General features: G+C 45.7%; 1 protein-coding gene across 18 annotated transcripts in view; it reads left to right on the top strand.

The window, feature by feature from the left end:
* Positions 1–22,313, top strand: part of LOC147430687 (uncharacterized) — a 198,764-nt gene that overhangs the window by 67,611 nt on the left and 108,840 nt on the right. For 17 of the 18 annotated variants that reach the window (XR_015185642.1, XR_015185641.1, XR_015185643.1 and 14 more), the window contains one exon: positions 7,536–8,025. Coding sequence is in view for 15 of the 18 variants with exons in the window: in XM_086493279.1 (XP_086349405.1) it covers positions 7,536–8,025 (490 nt within the window). In the remaining 3 variants the exon portion in view is untranslated. The remainder of the gene's footprint in view (positions 1–7,535; positions 8,026–22,313) is intronic. The other variant, XM_086493284.1, reaches the window with a different exon arrangement.

Raw genomic sequence — 22,313 nt, forward strand, 5'->3', positions numbered from 1 at the left:
GAGTGGTGTCGGGTCGGAGATTCTCTCGGAGTTTTTGCTGAGAAGTTTTGGGAAGAGCCTTCTCCACCCACTTCTTAACCATAAATTCACCGGGTTGCTGGGGAAGCTTGGCAACCAGAGACTTGGTTTTAATCATGAGTTCTGTAAAAGTCTCCTCTTGCTGGAGCACCATGTTGGCTAACTCATCCAACACCTTTTCTTGGTAGTCACCTGGCCTGAATGGTGCACAGAACTGTTGTCTTAAAGCTGCCCAAGTTGCAAAATGGTTCTTTGCAAACTGACTGTACCATTTATCTGCTAAGCCATCTAAGGTAGATGGAAAGAGTACGAAATAAGCATCTTCCCTGTTAAGACCACGACCTCTATAGAGAGATACAAACCTCCTTGCATGGTCGTCTGCATCTTCTGAGGAGTCCCTTGAAGGTAGGAAACTTGATGTTTACCTTGGTCAACACACTGGTCAACGCCTCCATGGCCTCTTGCTCAGGAGCCTGTTGCTCAATAGCTTGCTGTAACAAAATGGAGGAGAGCTTCACTGGGGAAGGTGACCTGGAAGATGTAGAACCTGATGGAGGAATGGATGAGGCTGTATGTGGAGGTATGGGTGATGAGGTTGGTGGACTTCTACCAGGGTGTAGAAACTGCATGACATCATAAATAAGCATATGGGAGTGTCCAAGGCTGTTTTTGTTTGACTGGCACTAATCGCAGAGTTACCGGGGAACGCCCCCTAGCCCTCGTTCCGGCGTTCTGGGGGGCAACTCCCTTCTAGAATGTTCCGGAACGTTCCGGAATGTCTGGATGTTCCGGGTGGACATTGCAAACCGGAACGGACGTTCCGAAACGTTCCGGAACTCCCCCCGAACGGCCAACGGCTACAAACAAATTTGGCAAAAATTAAAAAATTGAAGTAAATGTTTGGGCTTTTTTTTGAAGTGTGCAAGGCCTCAAGGACTCATAAAATGCACATAAGCTAATCCTCAAGGCTCAAGCTCTCTCCCTCACACACTCTCAAGATCTCTCCCTCTCAAGACTCACTCTCTCAAGGCTCAAGGCTTCAAGCCTTCAAGCTCTCTTCCTCTCCCTCCCACTCTCTCAAGTCTCTCTCTCTCTCTCTCTCTCTCTCTCTCTCTCTCTTTCCTTTTGCCTGATGCCTTCTCTACTTCGTAAGGTTTTCCACTTTTGCACAATTAAAGGATAATATTGTTCTCTCTCTCTCTCTCTCTCTCTCTCTCTCTCTCTCTCTCTCTCTCTCTCTCTGGGCGCCGTCGCGGCGACGCGTGCCACCCCGAAGGGTTGCCGAATTTGGGCGCCACCACAGCTGTAGACAGGCGCTGCCTTTGCCAAAGATTCCATAGGTAGCAGGGGTCGCCACATTTGTGGCTCGGGTTCGATGGATCCGCCTATTGAAGGGGAAGGGCCGGGTGTAGATAGCTACACCACCCCAAAAAAAACAACAGCTACATTTAAAAGGAGAAACAGAGATACTGTACTATCACCAGGATCCTTACGAGTTGGGAAAACCTCCAGGATACATGATGAGCTAATGATGGAGAAGGTCCAAATGATGCTCAAATCAGAGCTAAACTATATGAGGGATGACATCAGGAACGAAATGCACGTGAGCGCTGAGAGCTACAGGAACTCCATGTATGGAGACATGATGAGAGAACTAAGGAGAGAGATCCGGGGGATACAAAATGAGGAAATTCAGATCTTGAAAACGGAATTACGAAACCTAATCAAGGCCGAAGTAAATGTAACAGAATGCGTTATGCAAAAGAAACTCGATGAGGCAGTAGCAAGTTTTGAAGCATGGAGAACAAATATGGAAAAGCACATGGGGGAAAAAGATGCAATAATCGAGGAGCTAAAAGGAGAACTTGCGGCTTGCAAATCTTCAACTAAGGAGAAGGGAGACGAACAACCTTCGGTGCTGAAGGAGCTCGAGGACATGAAGGATCAGATGAAAGCTCTACGGGAAGGAGATGAACAGAAATCGAAAACGGTATCTTCATGAGCGGAACGTCTTTTTAAGACACAAGAAAAGGTTGATGAAGCAGAGAAATGGATTGAGGATGCGAAGAAAGGGAAGGCCCAGATGCCCGAGACCACACCTACCTCCACCATTATTAATATGACCATTGAGGAAGAGCAGAAAAGGAAGAATCGGGCTCTGCATGTGCGGGTCACAGGAGTCAAAGACAAAGAGAATGTAGATGAAGAAGTGAAGGAATTGGTACAACGCATGGGCATCACAGAGCCTACTCACACAAGTGCATGGAGAGTGGGCAAGAAAGGAATCGATGAGAAGGGAAACGTAAAGGATAGGGCACTTATTCTCCGCTTCCCGAATATAGAAATAAGGAAAGAATTTCTAAAGAAGAGGCCAACTATTAAGAAAACCGGTATTTTCCTGGGAGATGACCTTACATTGGCACAAGTGGCACACATGCAAGAGTTGATGCCAGAGATCATGGCAGCAAGAGAAAAGGGGAAAATCGCCTTTTATAGAGGAGGGAAAGTAGTGGTTCTGGAAAAGCGCTCATCATGACGGTGCGAGACCTATGGGGTGACGCTCCGGATAGCGGCGTGGAATTGTAATGGATCATATAGGCTAGATGTAGGTGCCTTTGAAGACACCTTTAGGGATAGAGACATAGTTTTCTACTCAGAGACACACCAGATACAGGGACAGCTTATGCCACATGTGAAGGGTTATTTATGGGAAACATCTGGTTGACCAGACAAGAGATCTATATGGGGTAGCCGGGGTTCAAAAGGAGCAGCAGTCTGATTTAAAGAGGAGCTGAAATCACTACTACAGATTATCAGGAAAGATGAGCAAGCAAGGTATATGTGGGTGAGAATGAGAGCTCAGACAGGTAGATTTCTATATATTACTATATGCTACTTCCCTCCAAGTACATCAGTATACTCCTCACCTAAAGGACAGTCCCCTTTCTCCATATTGAATAATGACATATGGGAGTTCTCTAGAGATGGAGACATCGTTCTTTTAGGAGACTTCAATGCCAGAACGGCCAACTCTCAAGCAGTATTCTATGACACTTCTGAGGAACTGCTCAGAGAAGTGGATTTATCACAGAGGGGGCTTACTAGAAACTCACAGGATAAAGAACACACTGAATATGGGAGACATCTCATGGAGATGGCAACTATACATGGTTTGGCCATACTTAATGGTCTAGAGAATTTCCCTTTATCTGGGGGATTCAGATGCTTCCCGCACAAGCATGGGGCCAGTACAAAGGATTATGTCATGACTTCACCAAGCTTTATTTCTAGTATTGAGGACTTTAAGGTGGGACCCAGACCGGTTGGGATTGCAGTGGATCATGCTCTCTTGACCTTATCAATCTCCTTCCAATACAATGCCTCTCAAGTACAAAGGAAGAAGACACACAGAAGATATCTTTCACGCCAGAGACTGATTCAGTTTATGTGGAAAAGATCTTTAATAGGATGTGGGCAGCCGAGCCAATATACACTGTAGAGGAGATTACTTCTCAGTTAACAGAGATACTACATGGAGCAGCACAAGAGGCATACCCACATACTCAACCTGATCAGAAGAGAGGATCTGGGAACATGCCTCAAAACAGTTGGTATGACAAGGAATGCAGAGAGACGAGAACCCAGGTCCAGAAAGAGCTTACACTTGGGATCATCATATATAAGTAGTCTCGGATTGCTCTTCGGCGTATAGTACGTCGCAAGAAAAGGGCATTTTTAGCCAAAGTGGAGAAGGATTTATATCAGCTCTTCTTGAGTCAGGACTCACATGAGGCCTGGCGTTTATTTCACGAGCACTCACCGCCTCCGACGATTATTTCTCCTAAGATTTGGGGTCAATATGTAACATCATTATATATGGTATCTGGACAGCCTCCATTACGAGATCCGCTAGAGCCATGCCCTACTACTAGTACTTTCTTTACTACGGAAATGGTGAAAAAAGCCATTGATAAGATGAAGACAAGAAGAGCATATGATCATGATGGTTTAGTAGCAGAACATATGATCCATGCCAGGGTTCTACTTTCAGAAGTCCTTGCTCGTCTGTTTAATCGGGTCATGTGTGAAGGATTACCTGAATCTTGGAAATTATCTACTATCGTACCTATTTTCAAGTCAGGGGATCCTATGATACCCGGGAACTACCGTACCATTATGGTAGGTCACACATTGACCCGACTGTACGCATCCATTCTTGAACAAAAATTGAGTAGATGGGCAGAGAATGAGGGCATAAGGGCAACAGGACAAGCTGGATTCAGGAGGGGTTATTCCACTTTAGATCATATTCTTACGCTCAGAGCCATTATTGAGGAAGGAAGAGCAAGCGGTAGAAGGATGTATTGTTGCTTTGTGGATTTTCGGAAAGCTTTTGATACAATACCAAGGGCCAGATTGATGCGCAGGATGCAAGAGTTAGGGGTCCCCAAAGAGATTATTTGGGGGATCATGGCCTTATACGGGTCAGTAACTGGTTATGTACGTACTCGAGAAGGGGATTCCGACATTGTTCATTCCACCGTTGGAGTAAAGCAGGGATGCCGACTGTCCCCTACTTTATTTGGTATGTACATAGATGAGGTATCAGATTACATTGATAGAGAGGGTGACAGAGGTGCTCAACTTGCAGGGTCATGGATCCTTTTGTTGTTGTATGCAGATGATATTGTATTGATAACAGAATCACCAGATGGAATGCAGAGGCAGCTAGATGCATTACATAAATTCGCGGAGGACAGTGGACTGTCGGTAAACTTGGGTAAAACCAAATGTATGGTGTTTAACAGCACACCGCAGTGTGTTAGGAGATCGGCACCTACATTTGCATATGGCCAGGATACAGTAGAGTACACAGATGCATACACATACCTTGGTGTGGTATTTGTAGGACTGAAGTTTACTCTTAAGAAAGCAACGGATGCTAGATTGTCCAGAGCCTCTGCGGCCTTGGGAGGGTTGGAGAGGATGTGTTTACAAGTGCAGTTTCACGAACCACGAACAAAACTTTGGCTCTTTGATACTGTGGTGGCTTCGTCTATGCTTTATGGGGTCCAAATTTGAGGACCATCTGTGGATCAGGATAATTGGAAGTCAATGGAGAGACCTTTGGTATCTATGATTTCCCGAATGATTAGAGCCAAGGCCTCTGTACCACGCGATTACCCGAGCGGAACTAGGTGCCCCTCCGATCGAAATTGAAGCTCTTACCAGATCAGTGTCCTTTATACATGGTTTGTGGGATACAAATAATTGCCGATATACTAGACTGGTCCTCGAATCCTCTCGACAATTAGCAATGAAAGGGGATACATCATGCTGGTATGAGCAACTGTCCTCGTGGTTTCAGAGACACGGGTTCAGTATGGAAAGATTACCCCCCTTCCATACTTGCTTGAGGCTCCATCACTGGCAATTACACGAACGGAGATTAATAAAATCATCCCTCAGGATCTTATACAATTGGATACTAAGAGGACATGGGTAGACCCTACATAAGAATTGGGCACGAAGATGGCCGACTACAAAGAAAACTTCCTACAGGTATCTGAAGATGGATTTGTGATTCACCCGAGCTACATGGATACCCACGTGTCTCATGGTTTGAGATGTGCTATTGGTCAGATTCATACATCCTCACACCAGCTAGAAATTGAATTTGGCAGATTTAGGGGAATCCCACCTGAGAGCAAAATTTGCAAGTTATGCAGAATGGAGCCAGAGACAGAATTACACTACATATGCTATTGCACCGTATACTATGAGATACGTGGGCGTTTCCATTGCCTATTTAAAGAAGGCTTTGGACCTCTAGATAGAGTCATGCAATACCAAGATCAAAGATGCTTAGGCTTGTACCTACTGGAACTACATCGGCACAGGGGTAATCTAATGAGAAGACAAAGAGCACTACAGCCTCAGAGGCAGATCACAGATTTCTTCAGATCGAGAGAAGCAGGAGTGGAAGGAGAAGCAAGAAGCCAGCAGCCAGCACAAAGGAGTACCCACATTCATACCAAAGGCACCCTCATTGACAGGGCGATTTGAGCTTAGGAAATCGAGACGACCACGACCGAGATGCAGAAGCACACTTCACCGGAGGAGACTACAACAAAGGATTAGAAGCATTATAGCCAGACACCCAGAATGCTCCTAAGAAGTATATTTAATACTTTGTATTTAGTTTTTCACATTTATTTTTACACTTAGTACTTTAGTACTAAGGTACCCAGACATTGTAACAGATTCACCACTTTTGTATCAGTTTGGTCTCATAGGTCATTTTGGCCTTTTGAAGACGTTAATATAACATTTCATTTCATTTCATTTCTCTCTCTCTCTCTCTCTCTCTCTCTCTCATTCATCATCTAGTCATAGTAAGGTTGAATGGTCTTCAAAATGAGTTTTTTGTGAGTATTAGAGTCAAAGGACTTTAATACTCCTTGTATTTAAACACAAGGAGCTAAAAAATGCACTATTTGGGTGTTTTTTATACCTCCTGTTCCGCGCCATTCCCGTTTCGGACCCCTAGCCGTTCCCCCGTTCCGCAGGGATCGCGTCGCCGTTCCCGTTCCACGTTCCGGGTAACTATGACTAATAGCAATGTGGCTTTCCTCACAATAGCATGAGAACATAATTGTAAAATATTCAAGCCACTACAATGTTTTGGAGTACATATTTTATCCATAGAAAGTAGTCGCCACCTTCTTTTGTGTGAGTTAGTGGACCAAAAATGTTCCAAAATCTGAGACATGAAAGTTCGAAGACGGCGAAATGGCCAATGTATCAATGGTAGAAAAAACTGTACATATGCCATCAAGATGGACCAAACAATTTTAAGGCGTACATGTAACAGCCAGGTAGACAATTTCCAATAATGTAATTTGGATCCCAATTTTTGCTCAACCCAATCCAATTTTTTTGCATTGTGTACGGATCAAGCTAAAGGATATCCAAGATGTTACACAATCTGATCTGGCTTCACAATCTCACCTCGCCATAAAATAGAATGCCAATCCATCTTATGCACTGGCAAGAGTTTGAATTTCCCAAAATTGACCTTAAGACCAGCAGCCAGTCCACATAGCTGTAAAGCATCCATGTAAATCAGTTGGCTAATTTCTAGGCCAAAACATGGAATCGTCAGCATATGCTTCAACAGGATAAAGCACGTGTTCGCGCGTGCACACACACACATGCACACATGTGTGAGCATGGGTAGAAACATACACAATGATGCTAACAGACAACGGATGTGGTCATTAACGTGTAAGCAACATGGATGTTTCGTGCATGATTGATGTTTGATATAGTTTTGTCATAAATAATCAGGGCCAACAGAAATGTTTTCTAACATGAAATCTCGGAAGCAAAAAGAAATGAATTTTTCTTTGTTGTAAGGATCCTAGTTCATTTTCATGTGGTCAAATCTGAAGAGGGAACTTTTTGTGAAGGTTTCTCTTTTTAGGAGAAAGCTTACAAACTGCATTTTCCTGTAGAATGTTGACAGAAGGTATTACAATCAATTGCTCTCTGAAGTTCCAACGAGCTTTATTAGTGTGCCTGTAATTTTGCACTGCCTGTTGGAGCAAGTGGCACTGAATTCAATTTCTATAATTCAATCAAAGGAAAAGCTTGTGAAAGAAGAGAAAAGGGAAGTGCAAGACTACTTGCATGAAAAGTTTTCAAAGCTAGGAGAAAATACGGAGGGATCTCTTTTAGATAACCTCCAGAATGACCATTTGTCAGAAGGAGCCAATAAGAATTCTCTGTGCAAGGGTGATCGAAGTACAAAACAAGATGCCCTGTTCAGAAGTGATTCAGAACTGATTGTCTCAAGAGAAAACATGCACGTCATACATGACTTCGATACAGTAGAAAAAAACAACATTCTCCTTTCACAGGAACATCCCCCCAGTTCACAAATAAGGAGTTTGATAGATGTAGCAGAAGTTGCAAAACACATGGCAAGCTTATGCTCTATTCCTGGTATCATTCTATGTTTTCTCTAAGCACAAGATTTTGCAATACTCTCAAATACATAAATTACATATTGTTGTGTTTCCTGTAGATAGTAATTATAACAAGAGTACTAGACAAGGTTCAATAATAGTCCTTTATATTCATTCTTCTGAAAATTTATGATGCTTTGATTACATCAGACTATTATGACAGTTTTCACCCAATTGCCAACAATACAGAAATGGATCAGAATAGGCTATCCACATCGTGAGTTTGTGTCTTTAATGTAGAATATCGTAGTGAACGGGTTATTGGAATGCATTTTGGAAGAAATTAATGTATGGATTTCCAATCTCAATGGAGTGCTTTAATGAGTGCTTCTACAGTTTCAAAGGGTTGAAGATTTAGGGGAGCTTGGCCACCACAAATTTCACTATACTCAAGAAATTCTTCTACTTTGCAAACCCCATACTTTTTGGATTGAGAATTCCTTCTTTGTCATGTGCTTAATAGGGGCCCTCTTATGGGCCTTCCTGTCGTGACTTGCGAGACTCCACACCTCAAGAGCTGCAGATTCAGATTTCCCCACACTCGGCAGTTCCTCGAGGGACGGGGCATGAGCTGCATTGGGAAGAGGTTTGACTATTCATCACATTTTCAATAGAGGTAGGATGCTACTCCTTCCCCTGGTAAAGTTCATATCTTCCTCGTTCCAGCTAGAGGGGAGGAGGCTATAGATTGAGCAATTGGCTTCTCTTTCCCCTTATGGAAGAGATCAACCAGATTGGTCAATGGACAGTGTCTCAAGCTCCATTAGGACCTAGGTTTTGGAGTTCTCTCACCACTTGGATGACCTGGGGTGACTGACCCGTTGAAGACCTTCTTTAGCATTCTTTGGTTTGTCAGTCCAACTAGTTCAAGATGGAGACATTTGGCTATGTTTTTGATTGTTGACCCACTGAGTGGCCCTTGCTATGTATTTATCTATGAGGATTCTTGGTTCACTGCAGAGGCATGGCATGTAGCCAAAGCATATTGATCTATGATTTGACAGTTTTCTTGCCACACTGGTCTCGTGCAGCCTCGTAAACCATTCCGACGTGGCCTACTCCCTGTTCCAACCCCTATCGAATATTGTGTGCTTCATTACTATAACAGCCTCAATATTCACAGCTTCCCCATAAGGATAGTCTCCTGGAAAGTTTAGGGACTTGGTAGACCACAGTTTCTGTAGTATCGTGGGCGATTGGGACAGGAATTGTAGTGATGCGTGGTGGGTGGATCCATTGTTATCGTGATGCTTCAGAAGAACCACTTGTGCAAGAGCCATATTCGGCATAGTGGTGACTTACTATATGAGACACTTTGGTCTACTGGCTTTGGCACTATGGATTCTCAGGGAGGCATATGTATCTCTATTGTGGATTCCTTGAGGCGTACCATCTTGGACAGAGGTCTTACTGTGCATGGCACGGCTCAGTGGTTTACTATGCGCTTTTGGGATGAGCTGATTGGCTTATTGATGTCTATGCTCCCAATCATGAGCTTTGGGCCACAATAGCTGATACATTTACCAGTTGTAAAACACTGGTGTGCTGGGGGGGATATCAACATGCTTGAGGACCCATCTGACCAGGGTGGAGGTAGCCACACTATCGTCCTAGGCAGAGAGCTTACAAAATGGAACGGACAATGTATGACTTTGCAATTGTGTAGCTGATGCCTTTACGCGGCTACAGGGGAGTTTGGATTTCTACTGCTCTGATAGGCACCAGGGAGATGCCAATGTCTCAGGTATTGTTCGGTTCTATCTTGGCGACCTTCAAGGGGCTATAGGAGGAGGCTCCACGGCTATTTTGAACAGCTCCTCCTTCTCTGACCATGAGCCGGAGGCTCTAGTCATTGAGGAGGAAGAGAGGGAGGTGAGCTAGGCACTTCAAATCCCTAAGAGTGCTTTTGGATGAGAGTTTGTCGGGGTTGTGAAGGAGATTCGGCTGACAACTATGAGCAAGGATGGGGGTGTAGCTCAAAGGACAGCGACAGCGATAGTAGAGTCGAGTTGAGTTTTTCATGAATCTGCCCGTGCTCATTTGATGGAGGTCAAAGACCGAGAGCTTACTTAGGCAGGGCTTGGCCTCCTCTCACAGGATGCAAGTGAGACAACCAGACATAGCCTTGGTTGACCGTCACAGGCAGGAGATCAAGGATGCTGAGGACAGGAGTCATGATCATTGATTTTACTTCCACCGGCGAAGGTTGGAGATAGAGTCTCGGGCGTGCTTGTTGAGATCACTTGACATTCTGGCACTGGGTTGGCAAGTTACTGTGGGAGGACGGCTCATTAGCGGCGGAGCCACGAGAGATTAGATAGATTGTATAGCCCTTTATAGTGAGATCGTCTATAGAGAAGCCTACAATGAGCATGAATACTTGCGGGGGAGAGTTCTGGGCTTATGCGCAGCGATTTTTGTATTAGGCTAGATAGACCTCTCTCCAAGTTTGAATTGCTGGATGCTGTAGTAGGGCTACAGTGTCACTAGCATAGGACAGGCAGTGTTGGAGTGAGGTTTCTTGCTTAGTGCACTGAAGAGCACCCATTGTAGAGAGCACGGCACACTTTCCCTGCTACAGGTGTAGCAGGTGGTTGCTCCTTTCACAGGGAGCCAGTTTGCCAAGAGCAGAGTCCAGCAGCCTTTAGTCCAGCAACAGACTACCATCATCGAATTGATGGCTCCACCTCCAGAATCTGACACTTTGGGTGCGGCAGTGGCGACGACTCTTTCTCTTGGGTGACACGATCGAGCTGTTTAGCTCAACCTCTCCGTTGTCTATGTGCAGTTCAATCGTTTTAGCTATTTCAGTGCACTAGTGGTTTCTTTTTGCTAGCAGCTTCAACGTTTCTCTCACCGAAATGGTGAGTGGTCTTGTGGCGGGCAACCTATACCATGGCTACAGTCACTTGTACAGGACAGGCAGTCAGTTACAATTGGGCTGGAGTTCACACTGGACAGACTCTTGCCTGGTCAGTGACACGTGGTAGGGATACAGGTGATGGTCTAGTCAACATCGTGGTCAGATCACCACCACCACAGTTTGGGGATAGACTTAGCTGGATTGGGATATTTTGTTAGTCGTTGGTGGCTCTTTATAATTGTATATATCAGTAGTTGGTTTGAGTCATCAGATCATCATCCACTTGTATTGTCTAGCGTCCTAAGTCTTGAGTCTTGAGTTCAGCACCGCACATCTGCACCCTCCCTGCACATTGGAGCCTCAACACCCCCATTGTACCTTGAAGTCCTCGGCTTGGAGCTGAGTGTGCTGCCAGCCAGAGTCTATATGTGGTCCTATGAGTTTGTTGAGTTCCGCTGAGTTCTGAGTCTGTTGTTGTGCTTTGAGTTGTTGTTTTGTTTCTGTGTGATGTTTTCTTTCTATTGGAGCGAGGTTTCTTCCTTACTGCACTGAGGAGCACCCACTGTAGAGGGCACGACACACTTTCCCGCTACAGATGCATTGATGGCTTTGTCGTGCCAGAGCAACCCTAGAGAGGATGGTCTGCCCCCTGACTTTTTCTTGAGATATTCGGAGTTACTTTGGTCGGGTTCATGGAGTGGGTTTAAGCATGTGATGGATGCGAGCATCCTTGACAATATCTTCACTTTTTGGGAGGCTACAGCTTTGTCCCATATGCAGGATGAGGAGCTCATGATTCTGCCACTTGACTTCGAGAAAGATTACTATCATGTGGATTGGAGCTTTCTTGAGGCTACCATGTTGAGAATGGATTTTACTGAGGTGTGGATCAAAGATGTTGCAGCACTGTACTCCACTGCTCACAACCAAGTGATTATTGCAGGGGGAGACGGCTGTGTCTTGCATAAACGAGATGTGTCACATAGGGCTTCTCACTTGTGCCCTTCTTGTTCATGTTCTTTGTGGAGGCTTTGAGAAGTTGTCTCGCGGCTCAAGATGTTGCGCTCAGGGGGTTACCGATGCCTATTGGCAAGGAGGATTGTTGGATGCCTCGCTTGCTGATGGCATTGCATTATTTCTAGATGGCCAGGAGGCCGATGTTAGGTGAGGTGAGCATGCTCTTGAGACCTTTTGTACGGTTTTGGGTGCACTGCTTTATTTCCGCAAGACAAATTCTCCCTTCATCGGTCCTAGTGAGGACTTTAAATGCATTCCCCTCTTGGATGTCCGTGTGATATTTGGATTGCCTAGTAGGGCCTAGTTTGACACCAGAGGAGCAGATTTCCCTCCTCCTGAGTTTCGGAGGAAGTCCGGCTTGCTTATCCTTGGTGGGGCACACTGGGTTGGCCCACCAAGCGCTTCTTGTGACGATGGATACATAAAGTCTTGAGTGCATTGTATTGTCTCACAACACACTGCATGCGCTGTTGAGCCTCCACATCCTCATTGTATCCCCTTGGTCCTCGTTCTGGAGCTAAAGGGCCTGGCAACCAGTTCTTGTCAATGATACCTTGTGAGTTGATGGCCTCAACTGCGCTTTGAGTACCATTGTATTGTGTCATACAGATAGTCTTTGTTCATGGTTATTTGTGCAATCATCATTGTCATTTTCTTGTATAGCTCATTGAGAGTGAGACTTTGTGCATACGACACTGAGAAGCTGTCACAAACGGGAGCGCATAACAATATAAAATACATTTGGATAAACAGGATTTATCACTTATTACTGAAGCCAAAGGATATAGAGAGAAATAGATAGAGAGAGAGATAGAGAGTGAGAAGGTCGACACAGTACTGGGGACCAGAAGATGGGCTGGTCCCCCCCCCCCCCCCCCCCCCTAAAGAGAATCCTTTATTAGGGAGAATCTTTTTACAAGCACAAGAACCGGAGAAAACCCCTCCGTTCTAATTCTCTGACTCGATGGTCGTTCCTTCCCGTAAGGGAAATCCAAGAGACGAGCTCTCAATCCTTTTTCCGTCTGTACTCGGAGTCGAGACTCCGCAGACAATTTCTGAATTCCGTTCCCGGAATTCCCAAGCGTAGGCCGAAGCCTTCTCGCTTCTCCTTCGCGATGAAGTACTTGCAAACACACACACAAACACGCGACAACAATTCGTACGGCGAATCCACAATAGATACCTGTCGCTCTTGCACTGGAAAAGCGACTTCCATGCTTCGTAGTCTTGCGATCTCTTGCGTTATCTGGCGGCAGAGTCTTCTCTTGCTGACGTTGGTAACCCCTTTCAGTGAGGGCATGTGGTGCTTTTATAGCTCCTCGGGCACGGCACGAATAGCTGCTTGCGTAGGGATCGAGGCCTTTTTTTTTTTGTGCGCTGCTCTACCCGAAATAGGGAGAGAGAATTCGTTGGCTGGTTTTGTTGCTTCATTTTCTAAGTGGCTGCCCACTTATTAAGTGGACAGGCGGCATATTTTAAAATTGGTCTGAACTTGCCCAAAAACTCAATAAAACCTTATAAGTTTAAAACAATGCTTTTCACAACACTTCCGAGGCATCCCTGGATGCAACCACATGCACAAATGCAATGCAGGCATAGATTCCTCGCGGGAAAGCGTTTGCTCTTTCCGGAAAACTCGTTAAAAATTTTTCGCTTTTTTAGAAAAGCTTATGAGAACCCATCTTTATTCTTGTGCTTGCGTCTTTACGCGTATTCCTCTTTCTAGTTCAGATTTCCTCTCGAGTATGGATATCCCCTTTCCGATGTACCCGTCACCCACCTTGTGACGCATCAGGAATACCCATCACCTAGTCCTTTCCTACCGAACTTACGGTACAATCCGCTTCACGATGCTCTATGTCACCCATCCTATGACGCATCAAAGATGTCCGTTCCCGGATGGTCGGATACTTCTTACTGATGCTCCCTGTTACCCATCTGTTGTGACGCATCAGAAGTACCCGTTCCTGGTGGCCTTACAGATATTCCCTTTCATAGTGCTCCTGTCATTACTTTGAATGACGCACTAGGGATACTCTGTACTTGGATGTCTCCAGTGAGAAAAACCCTCTCACTTAAAATTCCAATAATTCATTTAGAGTTATTTTCTTGTTGTTCCAAGCAAGAAAAGCCTCTCACTTATAAATCCAATAATTCATTCAGAATTATTTTTCTATCAAATAAAGCCAATTTAGCAACATCCCTCTCACTTATAAACAGTTGTCCTCATTTGTAGAGGTCGAACTGAACTGCCGAGGAGAAACCGGAAAATTTCAAATCTTGCTCAATGGTGAGTTGAGCTAGTGCTTTCTCTAAAGAGAACTTAAAAATTAAATTAAACAAAAATTCAATAATTCAATACTTACCTTACCGGTTCATGTCCTTCCTCTAGTACCTCGAGGATATCCTTCATCAATCATAAACTTACGAGCCACGTAAGAACTCATCATTCACGTCTTTCCGAGAATCTGTTAACTCACTTTCGCCTTCTCAACCTCGAGAAGAATATTCCTCCTAGAAATCAATCTAGGTATCTGTCCTTGCGCATAATCATGCGCTGTTAGTCTAGAGGGTATTAAACCTCTTGTGTCCTCCCACGTAGGGAATGCCCAAGTCGTAGAGCATTAACTCGATGTCTTTCTTTCACAATTTGCGATCACCTTAAAGAAGGTTCTTGTTCCGGGCCGTCGCTCAACGTAGGCGGACGGTTCCAATCTGAAGATTTCTTGTGCACGGCGGCACTTGCTTCCAATTTTTTTTCCTCCTGCGAGTTATTACCACCAGCACTGTTTTCCAAACGCCCATTAGAGTCTCTTCCTTATAGACTCATAAAAAATGATTCACCTTGCGAGCATCAATCACGCCTTACAAAATCTCAGGCAGATAGGATTATAGCCATAGCATTTTCTGAACGTACGTTCAAACGCGGTTCACAATAGAGCGAACCCTCTTTGATTCTCAGGGATGTTCTCCCATATGTAATTCTTACCATTTTGAAACGGTTAGCGAACTATATTCTTACGAACATAATAGTTCGAATTTATTCTAGCAGCGTGTAAATGCTACTTGGCCTGCTCATTGAGAAACATATACCGCAACCAAAAGTTGCTACTGTAATGGTAAAAGCACATAGCGTACTCAATGATCAACGACCATCAGAAAACCTCTTCTCCGTAGAGAAACTCAAATTCCTTCTACTGAACACATCTCAAATAGAGATTCTCATGTCGGAATATCCTTGCGCTCAAAAAGGCGCTCAAGAGAGTATAACAAACTCTCGTCTAGTTCCTTGGCATAGGTCTGCATCTTCGTGTACCCAAAGGTGTACCTAAGTTTTAGTGAGCGTGGGAAATTACCTTCCCTCGTAAGATCCTTAGAGCGAAGACGCTCAACCTGACGATCCCTTGGCTCAATCTCAGAGAAAAACCCGCTCATCAAATAAACTAGGATTTTAATCCTTGGATTCCTTGATCATAGGCTATAGTCATCGCTTGTTCCTTTCCTCGTAAAGAGAGTATTCCGGATACCAGATCAATCATGGACCTTCCGGATGGTTAAGCAAAGCAGATCGTATAAAACAATGTTCTGACTCAACCTTACTCTCATAAACACTCGAGAGTGATTTTCTTGGTTAGACACGTGCATATCTCGTGCATAAAAGCAATACACAGTTGATGAGTTCCTCAAAGATTTAACTTTGATCAAAGACCTGCCCTCTTACTTAAAGTTTGAGAGTCTTCTATTCAAAAACTTAAGAGTTAGATTGAATTCCCTTACTCCAAACTTTCTCCGGATAGCAATGTATCCTTCGAGGAGAGGTAACAAAAATTCGTTGTTTCTGTGTTCGATGGTTCTCGTCCCACTGCGGGGATTGTATTCTATGTACAATAAGTTGTACACTTTCAACTTTTATTGCTGACTCCACCATCTGATGCAAAGTATCTTGCAGATGGGTTTACAAAATTTGGGCAAAAGTCCTTCGTTAAATTTCTTCATCTTTCCTTCCTCAAAGAGGATCAATAGTGGAGCTACCTTGGCAAGAATGAACCACTACTTGCTTTGACTCACTCATGTTCCTATTGGGCAAACCGATCCCAATCATCTTTGATGCCTTCCTCAAAGCGTAGAGGAAAAAAAAAAAATTGTCGGAACATTCAGCCTTGAATTGAATCCAAGTCTTGTTGTAAGTTCCTTGCAGAGCTTTGGTATACCACCAAGTACTTGCAATCCCCTTGAGGTGTTTGGTCACAATACCTCACCTTGGAGCTTCTCAGAAATTGCCGTTTGCAAAGGCAACTTCAAACTGTCGAATGAAAGCGGTAGCTTTCGGAACATCTTCCCTTCCGTCAAAAGTATGAAACTTGCTCGGAGAGTTCTGAGGTCTAAAGACCTTTATATCCTTTCCGAAATATTTCTTGGCTATGGTTCTGGATTGATGTTCATGAATATTTTCTGGATTGTGAAGGATCTTGAGCATTCCGCTCCTTGGATTCTCTAGGTTCTTGAGCATCATGCTCTTGTCGCCTTCTCAGAGAATCCCAAGTCTTGTGTCGACTTCTTGCAGAGAGAGAATTTTTTTTTTCCAACTCTACGAGCTTTTCCTGCAGGACTTAGGTTTCCGCCTGCTTACTTCTCTCTTGGCTTGTCATGGCTTCTTCCCGTATCTTCCCAGAGTCGTCCTCCTTTACAAAGAAAGAGAGGAGACCATGCTCTGATACCACTGTCACAAACGGGGAGCGCATAACAATATAAAATACATTTGGATAAAAAGGATTTATCACTTATTACTGAAGCCAAAGGATATAGAGAGAAATAGATAGAGAGAGAGATAGAGAGTGAGAAGATCGACACAGTACTGGGGACCAGAAGATGGGCTGGTCCCCCCCCCCCCCCCCCCCTTAGAGAGAATCCTTTATTGGGGAGAATCTTTTTACAAGCACAAGAACCGGAGAAAACCCCTCTGTTCTAATTCTCTGACTCAATGGTCGTTCCTTCTCGTACGGGAAATCCAAGAGACGAGCTCTCAATCCTTTTTCCGTCTGTACTCGGAGTCGAGACTCCGCAGACAATTTCTGAATTCTGTTCCCGGAATTCCCAAGCGTAGGCCCAAGCCTTCTCACTTCTCCTTCGCGATTAAGTACTTGCAAACACACACACAAACACGCGACAACAATTCGTATGGTGAATCCACAATAGATACCTGTCGCTCTTGCGCGGGAAAAGCGACTTCCGTGCTTCGTAGTCTCGCGATGTCTCGCGATTTCTGAATTCTGTTCCCGGAATTCCCAAGCGTAGGCCCAAGCCTTCTCACTTCTCCTTCGCGATTAAGTACTTGCAAACACACACACAAACACGCGACAACAATTCGTATGGCGAATCCACAATAGATACCTGTCGCTCTTGCGCGGGAAAAGCGACTTCCGTGCTTCGTAGTCTCGCGATGTCTTGCGTTATCTAGCGGCAGAGTCTTCTCTTGCTGACGTTGGTAACCCCTTTCAGTGAGGGCATGTGGTGCTTTTATAGCTCCTTGGCCACGGCACGAATAGTTGCTCACGTAGAGATCGCGGCCGGGGTTTTTTTTTTTTTTTGCGTTGCTCTACCCGAAATAGGGCGAGAGAATTTGCTCGTTGGTTGTTTCTTTATTTTGTAAGTGGCTGCCCACTTATTCAGTGGGCGGGTGGCATATTTTAAAATTGGTATGAACCTGCCCAAAAACTCAATAAGACCTTATAAGTTTAAAACAATGCTTTTCACAACACTTCCAAGGCGTTTCTGGATGCAACCACATGCACAAATGCAATGCAGGCATAGATTCCTCGCGGGAAAGCGTTTGCTCTTCCCGGAAAACTTGTTAAAATTTTTCGCTTTTTTAGAAAAGCTTCTGAGAACCCATCTTTATTCTTGAGCTTGCGTCTTTACGCGTATTCCTCTTTCTAGTTCTGATTTCCTCTCGACTATGGATATCCCCTTTCTGATGCACCCGTCACCCACCTTGTGACGCATCAAGAATACCCATCACCTAGTCCTTTCCTACCGAACTTACGATACAATCTCCTTCACGATGCTCTATGTCACCCATCCTATGACGCATCAAAGATGTCCGTTCCCAGATGGTCGGATACTTCTTACTGATGCTCCCTGTCACCCATCCATTGTGACGCATTAGAAGTACCCGTTCCTGGTGGCCTTACAGATATTCCCTTTCACAGTGCTCCTGTCATTACTTTGAATGACGCACTAGGGATACTCTCTACTCGGATGTCTCTAGTGAGAAAAACCGTCATTTAAAATTCCTAATTCATTTAGAATTATTTTCTTGTTGTTCCAAGCGAGAAAATCCTCTCACTTATAAATCCAATAATTCATTTAGAATTATTTTTCTATCAAATTAAGCCAATTTAGCAACAGAAGCAGCCATAGAGAGCACACATCACGACAAACTTCAACCTCTACCATTAGTTAGCTCTGTCTTGTAACGATGTGTGTGTGTGTGTGTGTGTGTGTGTGTGTGTGTTGCTGCCTCCCCCTCCGCTGGGGCGATTAAAGGCAAGGGGAAACAAGTACAATTGTCTGCACTTTGTGCTTCTCCAAATATTAAAGACAAGGGAAAAGAACAGGTTTCGACCTCTCAAACTTGGATAGTTCCCAAGAAACCCGTCAAAGCTGCTACACCTCGTGTTCCGGCATCTTCTCGTAATTATGTGTCTCCTTTGAAGAATATTGCTCAGAAAAAACTCCCTTGTAATGACAACACTTCTTTGGCTGAAGGAGGTTGTTATTGGAGAAGCTTCTTCATCGCAAGGTGCATTGCCTTTCAATTATCCAGGTCAAGGTATTGACCCACCTTCTCAGGCACCTTCAGCTGGGGAGGATGTGTTGATGGGCACTGGTACTTGAGTTTTATTCCCCCCTTTCTTTTCCTATTTCCTTGTCTGTAGCGCAGATAATGTGTCGTGCTCTCTACAGTGTGGGTGCTCCTTAGTGCAATGTGCGTGACAATCTCACTCAAAAAAATGGAAACTCTCTCAAACAGAATGAAACACAGAAACAATGGATAACAATAGAGACACAACAGTGGACCAGAACATGTGGACTCGACTAACTCAAAGAACCATGTACAGACTCTGGCGTGGCAGCACACTCAGCTCCAGCCCAGGACTCACAGGTACAAATGGGGTGTCGAGGCTTAGATGTGCAGGGATGGTGAAGCAGTGCTCTGTGTAAGAGTCTGTGCTTTTACGATGCTGGACCCAAAGTGAAGAAGATGGTGATCCTCACCCCACCGCTACTACTCACATGTACCATCATAAAGAGCCACCAACGGCTCATAAATGTCCAGTTAGCTAAGTCTATCTCCAAACTGAGTGGTGGTGGTGACCTGGCCACGATGTCCACTAGACCACCGTCGGTACCCTGCCACGTGTCACTCCCCAGCCCAGAGGTTCGTCCACTGTGAACTAGACCAACTGTAACCAACTGTCCAACTGTCTGTCCTGTGAAGTGACATTGTAGCCCGGCTACAGGTTGCCCGCCACAAGACCGCTCACCGTCTCGGTGAGGAATACTGAAAAAACTGTGAAGGAAAACCACTAGGTACTGCATCCGTACATCTTTCTGAAGCAGGTGTTAGGCCCATGACCTTACATACCTCCAAAGTGGAGTTAAAAACACTGCACTGCTTGCAATCGCCTTAAGCCTCTAACTAGGCAGGAACCCCAGTATGTATGATTGCATAGCCTGGGCCATGCTTGTAGTTGCAGATGACCCTTGCTACTCTTTTTGCAACAACACTCTTCTCGAAAAGAGGGATAGCCATAAACCTGAGTAACACCGCAAATAGGGTTAAGCTCCATCATGATGGCAGAATGAAAGGGCCTTCACTTGCTGAACTTGAGAGGGGTGGGGAGGGGTAGATAGGGGCGAGGGGGAGGGGAGTGGGTAGGGGCGAGGGTGGGAAGGGCTAGATAGGGGCGAGGGTGGGAGAGGGTAGGGGCGAGAGGGGGAGGGGGTGGGTAGGGGCGAGGGTGGGGAGGGGGTAGGGTGGGGAGGGGGTAGGGGCGAGGGGGAAGGGTGGGTAGGGGCTAGGGTGTTGAGGGCTAGATAGGGGCGAGGGTGGGAAGGGCTAGATAGGGGCGAGGGTATGAGAGGGTAGGGGCGAGAGGGGGAGGGGGTGGGTAGGGGCGAGTGGGGGAGGGGGTAGGGGCGAGAGGGAGAGGGGGTGGGTAGGGGCGAGGGTGGGGAGGGTAGGGGCGAGGGTGAAGGAGGGGGTGGGTAGGGGCGAGGGTAAGAGAGGGGGTGGGTAGGGCAAGGGTGGGGAGGGTAGGGGCGAGTGGGGGAGGGGGTGGGTGGGGGCGAGGGTGAAGGAGGGGGTGGGTAGGGGCGAGAGTGGGGAGGGGGAGGGGGAGTGGGAGGGTCGGGGCGAGGGTGAAGGGTGTGGGTAGGGCAATAGATGAAATCCATGGCTCCTGGTTGAAAGAGGAGATGCTCCAGAGCGCCATCACCATGAGCAGGACTACTATAAAGTTAATGGAATTCATCAGGTAGAACAAGCTTTGTGAAGGGAGCTTTGATCTGGGAGAAGCAGACACCAATGGGGCTGATTTTTGATGTTGGGTGATCTTCTGTCGAGGATATTTCTTCCCACTGCTATTTTCCTCCATAGGCTCGCCAAATTCAAAGACTTCCCCCGAGGGCGCATCCAGAGTTTTTTCTAAGGCCTTCAACCTTTGAGCTGGCTCAGGTGGCTCATTGGGGTTAGTTACTGTGGAAACAATGGAAGAGGGTGTACCTTCATGCAAAGAGTGAATAGAGACTCCATAACAAGGCATAGATTTGGTAGCCTCTAACCACTCCAGCAGATCTTCATCTGACCCTTCAGGTGTAGTAGGATGTTCTTGTTCAGGTTTGGTTTCCATTGACAAAGAAACTTGCTGCACCACGGGATCCATACCACCTTCTAAGAGAATGGGTTGCATCGAGGAGCCTGAAGTATGTATCCACATTGCGTCGTTTCCCCAATCATGAAGTGCTTTAGTGTGTCGCAGCCATGGCCTACCAATCAGCAAGGGATAACCTCCCTCTACCTGGGGAAGATTAATTACCACAAAATCCAAGTTAAAAGTGAAATCTTGTACCTTCAGAGGCACCTTGTCGACTATGCCCATTGGGTAGACTGTTCTCTGATCGGCCAATGTAACAGTGAAAGGAGCAGGTCGGGTAGGCGTTAAACCTAAGGCCATCATAGTGAATTCGGGCATCAAATTGATTCCAGATCCTCCATCAACGATGACGGCGGATAGCTGGTGCCCAAGAATAGATACAGTGAGGCGAGGACTTTTATAATCGGTGAGGGGAGCAGATGGATAGGAAACCAAATAAGACTCTGATGTCTGTACAGGGAGGTGCCTGCCACTAGGCCCAGCCCCCGGGTACAGAGACTGAATGACTGAGAGGGTGTCACTTCTAAGTGTTGCGTCGAGCCTTAGCATGTCGTATAGTGACACCTGCTGAAAAGTATTTTTCAAGATGGCTTCTGCTGTGGGCTTGGCGCCTTCGAACTGGGCTCCCTTTGGGACCTTAATCTGTTCCAAGTCAGCCACTGCTTCCAAGAAGGCTCCATCAATGTCAGATAACAGGGAAGTTGGTTTGCTCTGAGCAATTTTGAAGGACTCGTCCTTTGGGTCAAATAAACCAGCTTGAGGAAGTGGGGACTGGCGAGGTGGACCTGTGGGCAGACTGAGACCAAGAGCTGCTCTTTGTGGCCGAGTAAGGACACCAGCAGGCTCCTCCACTTGGAGTGGCTTAACCACATGAGTAGCAGGTGATGGTTGAGACATGGTGTTCACAGTAATCAAGTTTATCTTCGGGAAGGTGAATTCTTGCTGGTTCTGAGTCGAGCTTGAAGACGTGGATGCCCTTTGCGTGGGACAATCCTTACTGTAGTGATCCTTCGAATCGGGGCAATGAGGACAAGGAGGGGACCCCTCAGGTAAAGGACACTTGCTCTGATAATGCCCATATTCTCTGCATCTGTAGCAGAGGATGGGCCGATTGGAAGGACGAAACGGGGGCGAGGTGGTTGCTGCATGGAGTTGGAGGCTGAAGTGTAGAAGCTCTGAGGAGTTGAGGTGGCATTAGCATTATAAAAACTCTGAGTCGGGAAAGTACTTGACATACCTTGGACAGCAGGGGTATTGAGCAAAGGTGGCATGTAGTTGGGATGGTTGTAGTGGGAAACCATGTTGGATGCTGGTGCTAACCCCTGTTGGAGAGTAGGACCAAGACTTTACTGTATTTTGTGCAATCCCTTTATATAGTAGCAATCCTTATCTTCATGACCCGATTTTTCGCAGAAGTGGCAATAAGAGCGAAGGGGACAGTCCAGT

The sequence above is a fragment of the Adiantum capillus-veneris genome, chromosome 21, assembly GCF_014529385.1.
Source record: "Adiantum capillus-veneris isolate H3 chromosome 21, ASM1452938v2, whole genome shotgun sequence".
Lineage (NCBI taxonomy): Eukaryota > Viridiplantae > Streptophyta > Polypodiopsida > Polypodiales > Pteridaceae > Adiantum > Adiantum capillus-veneris.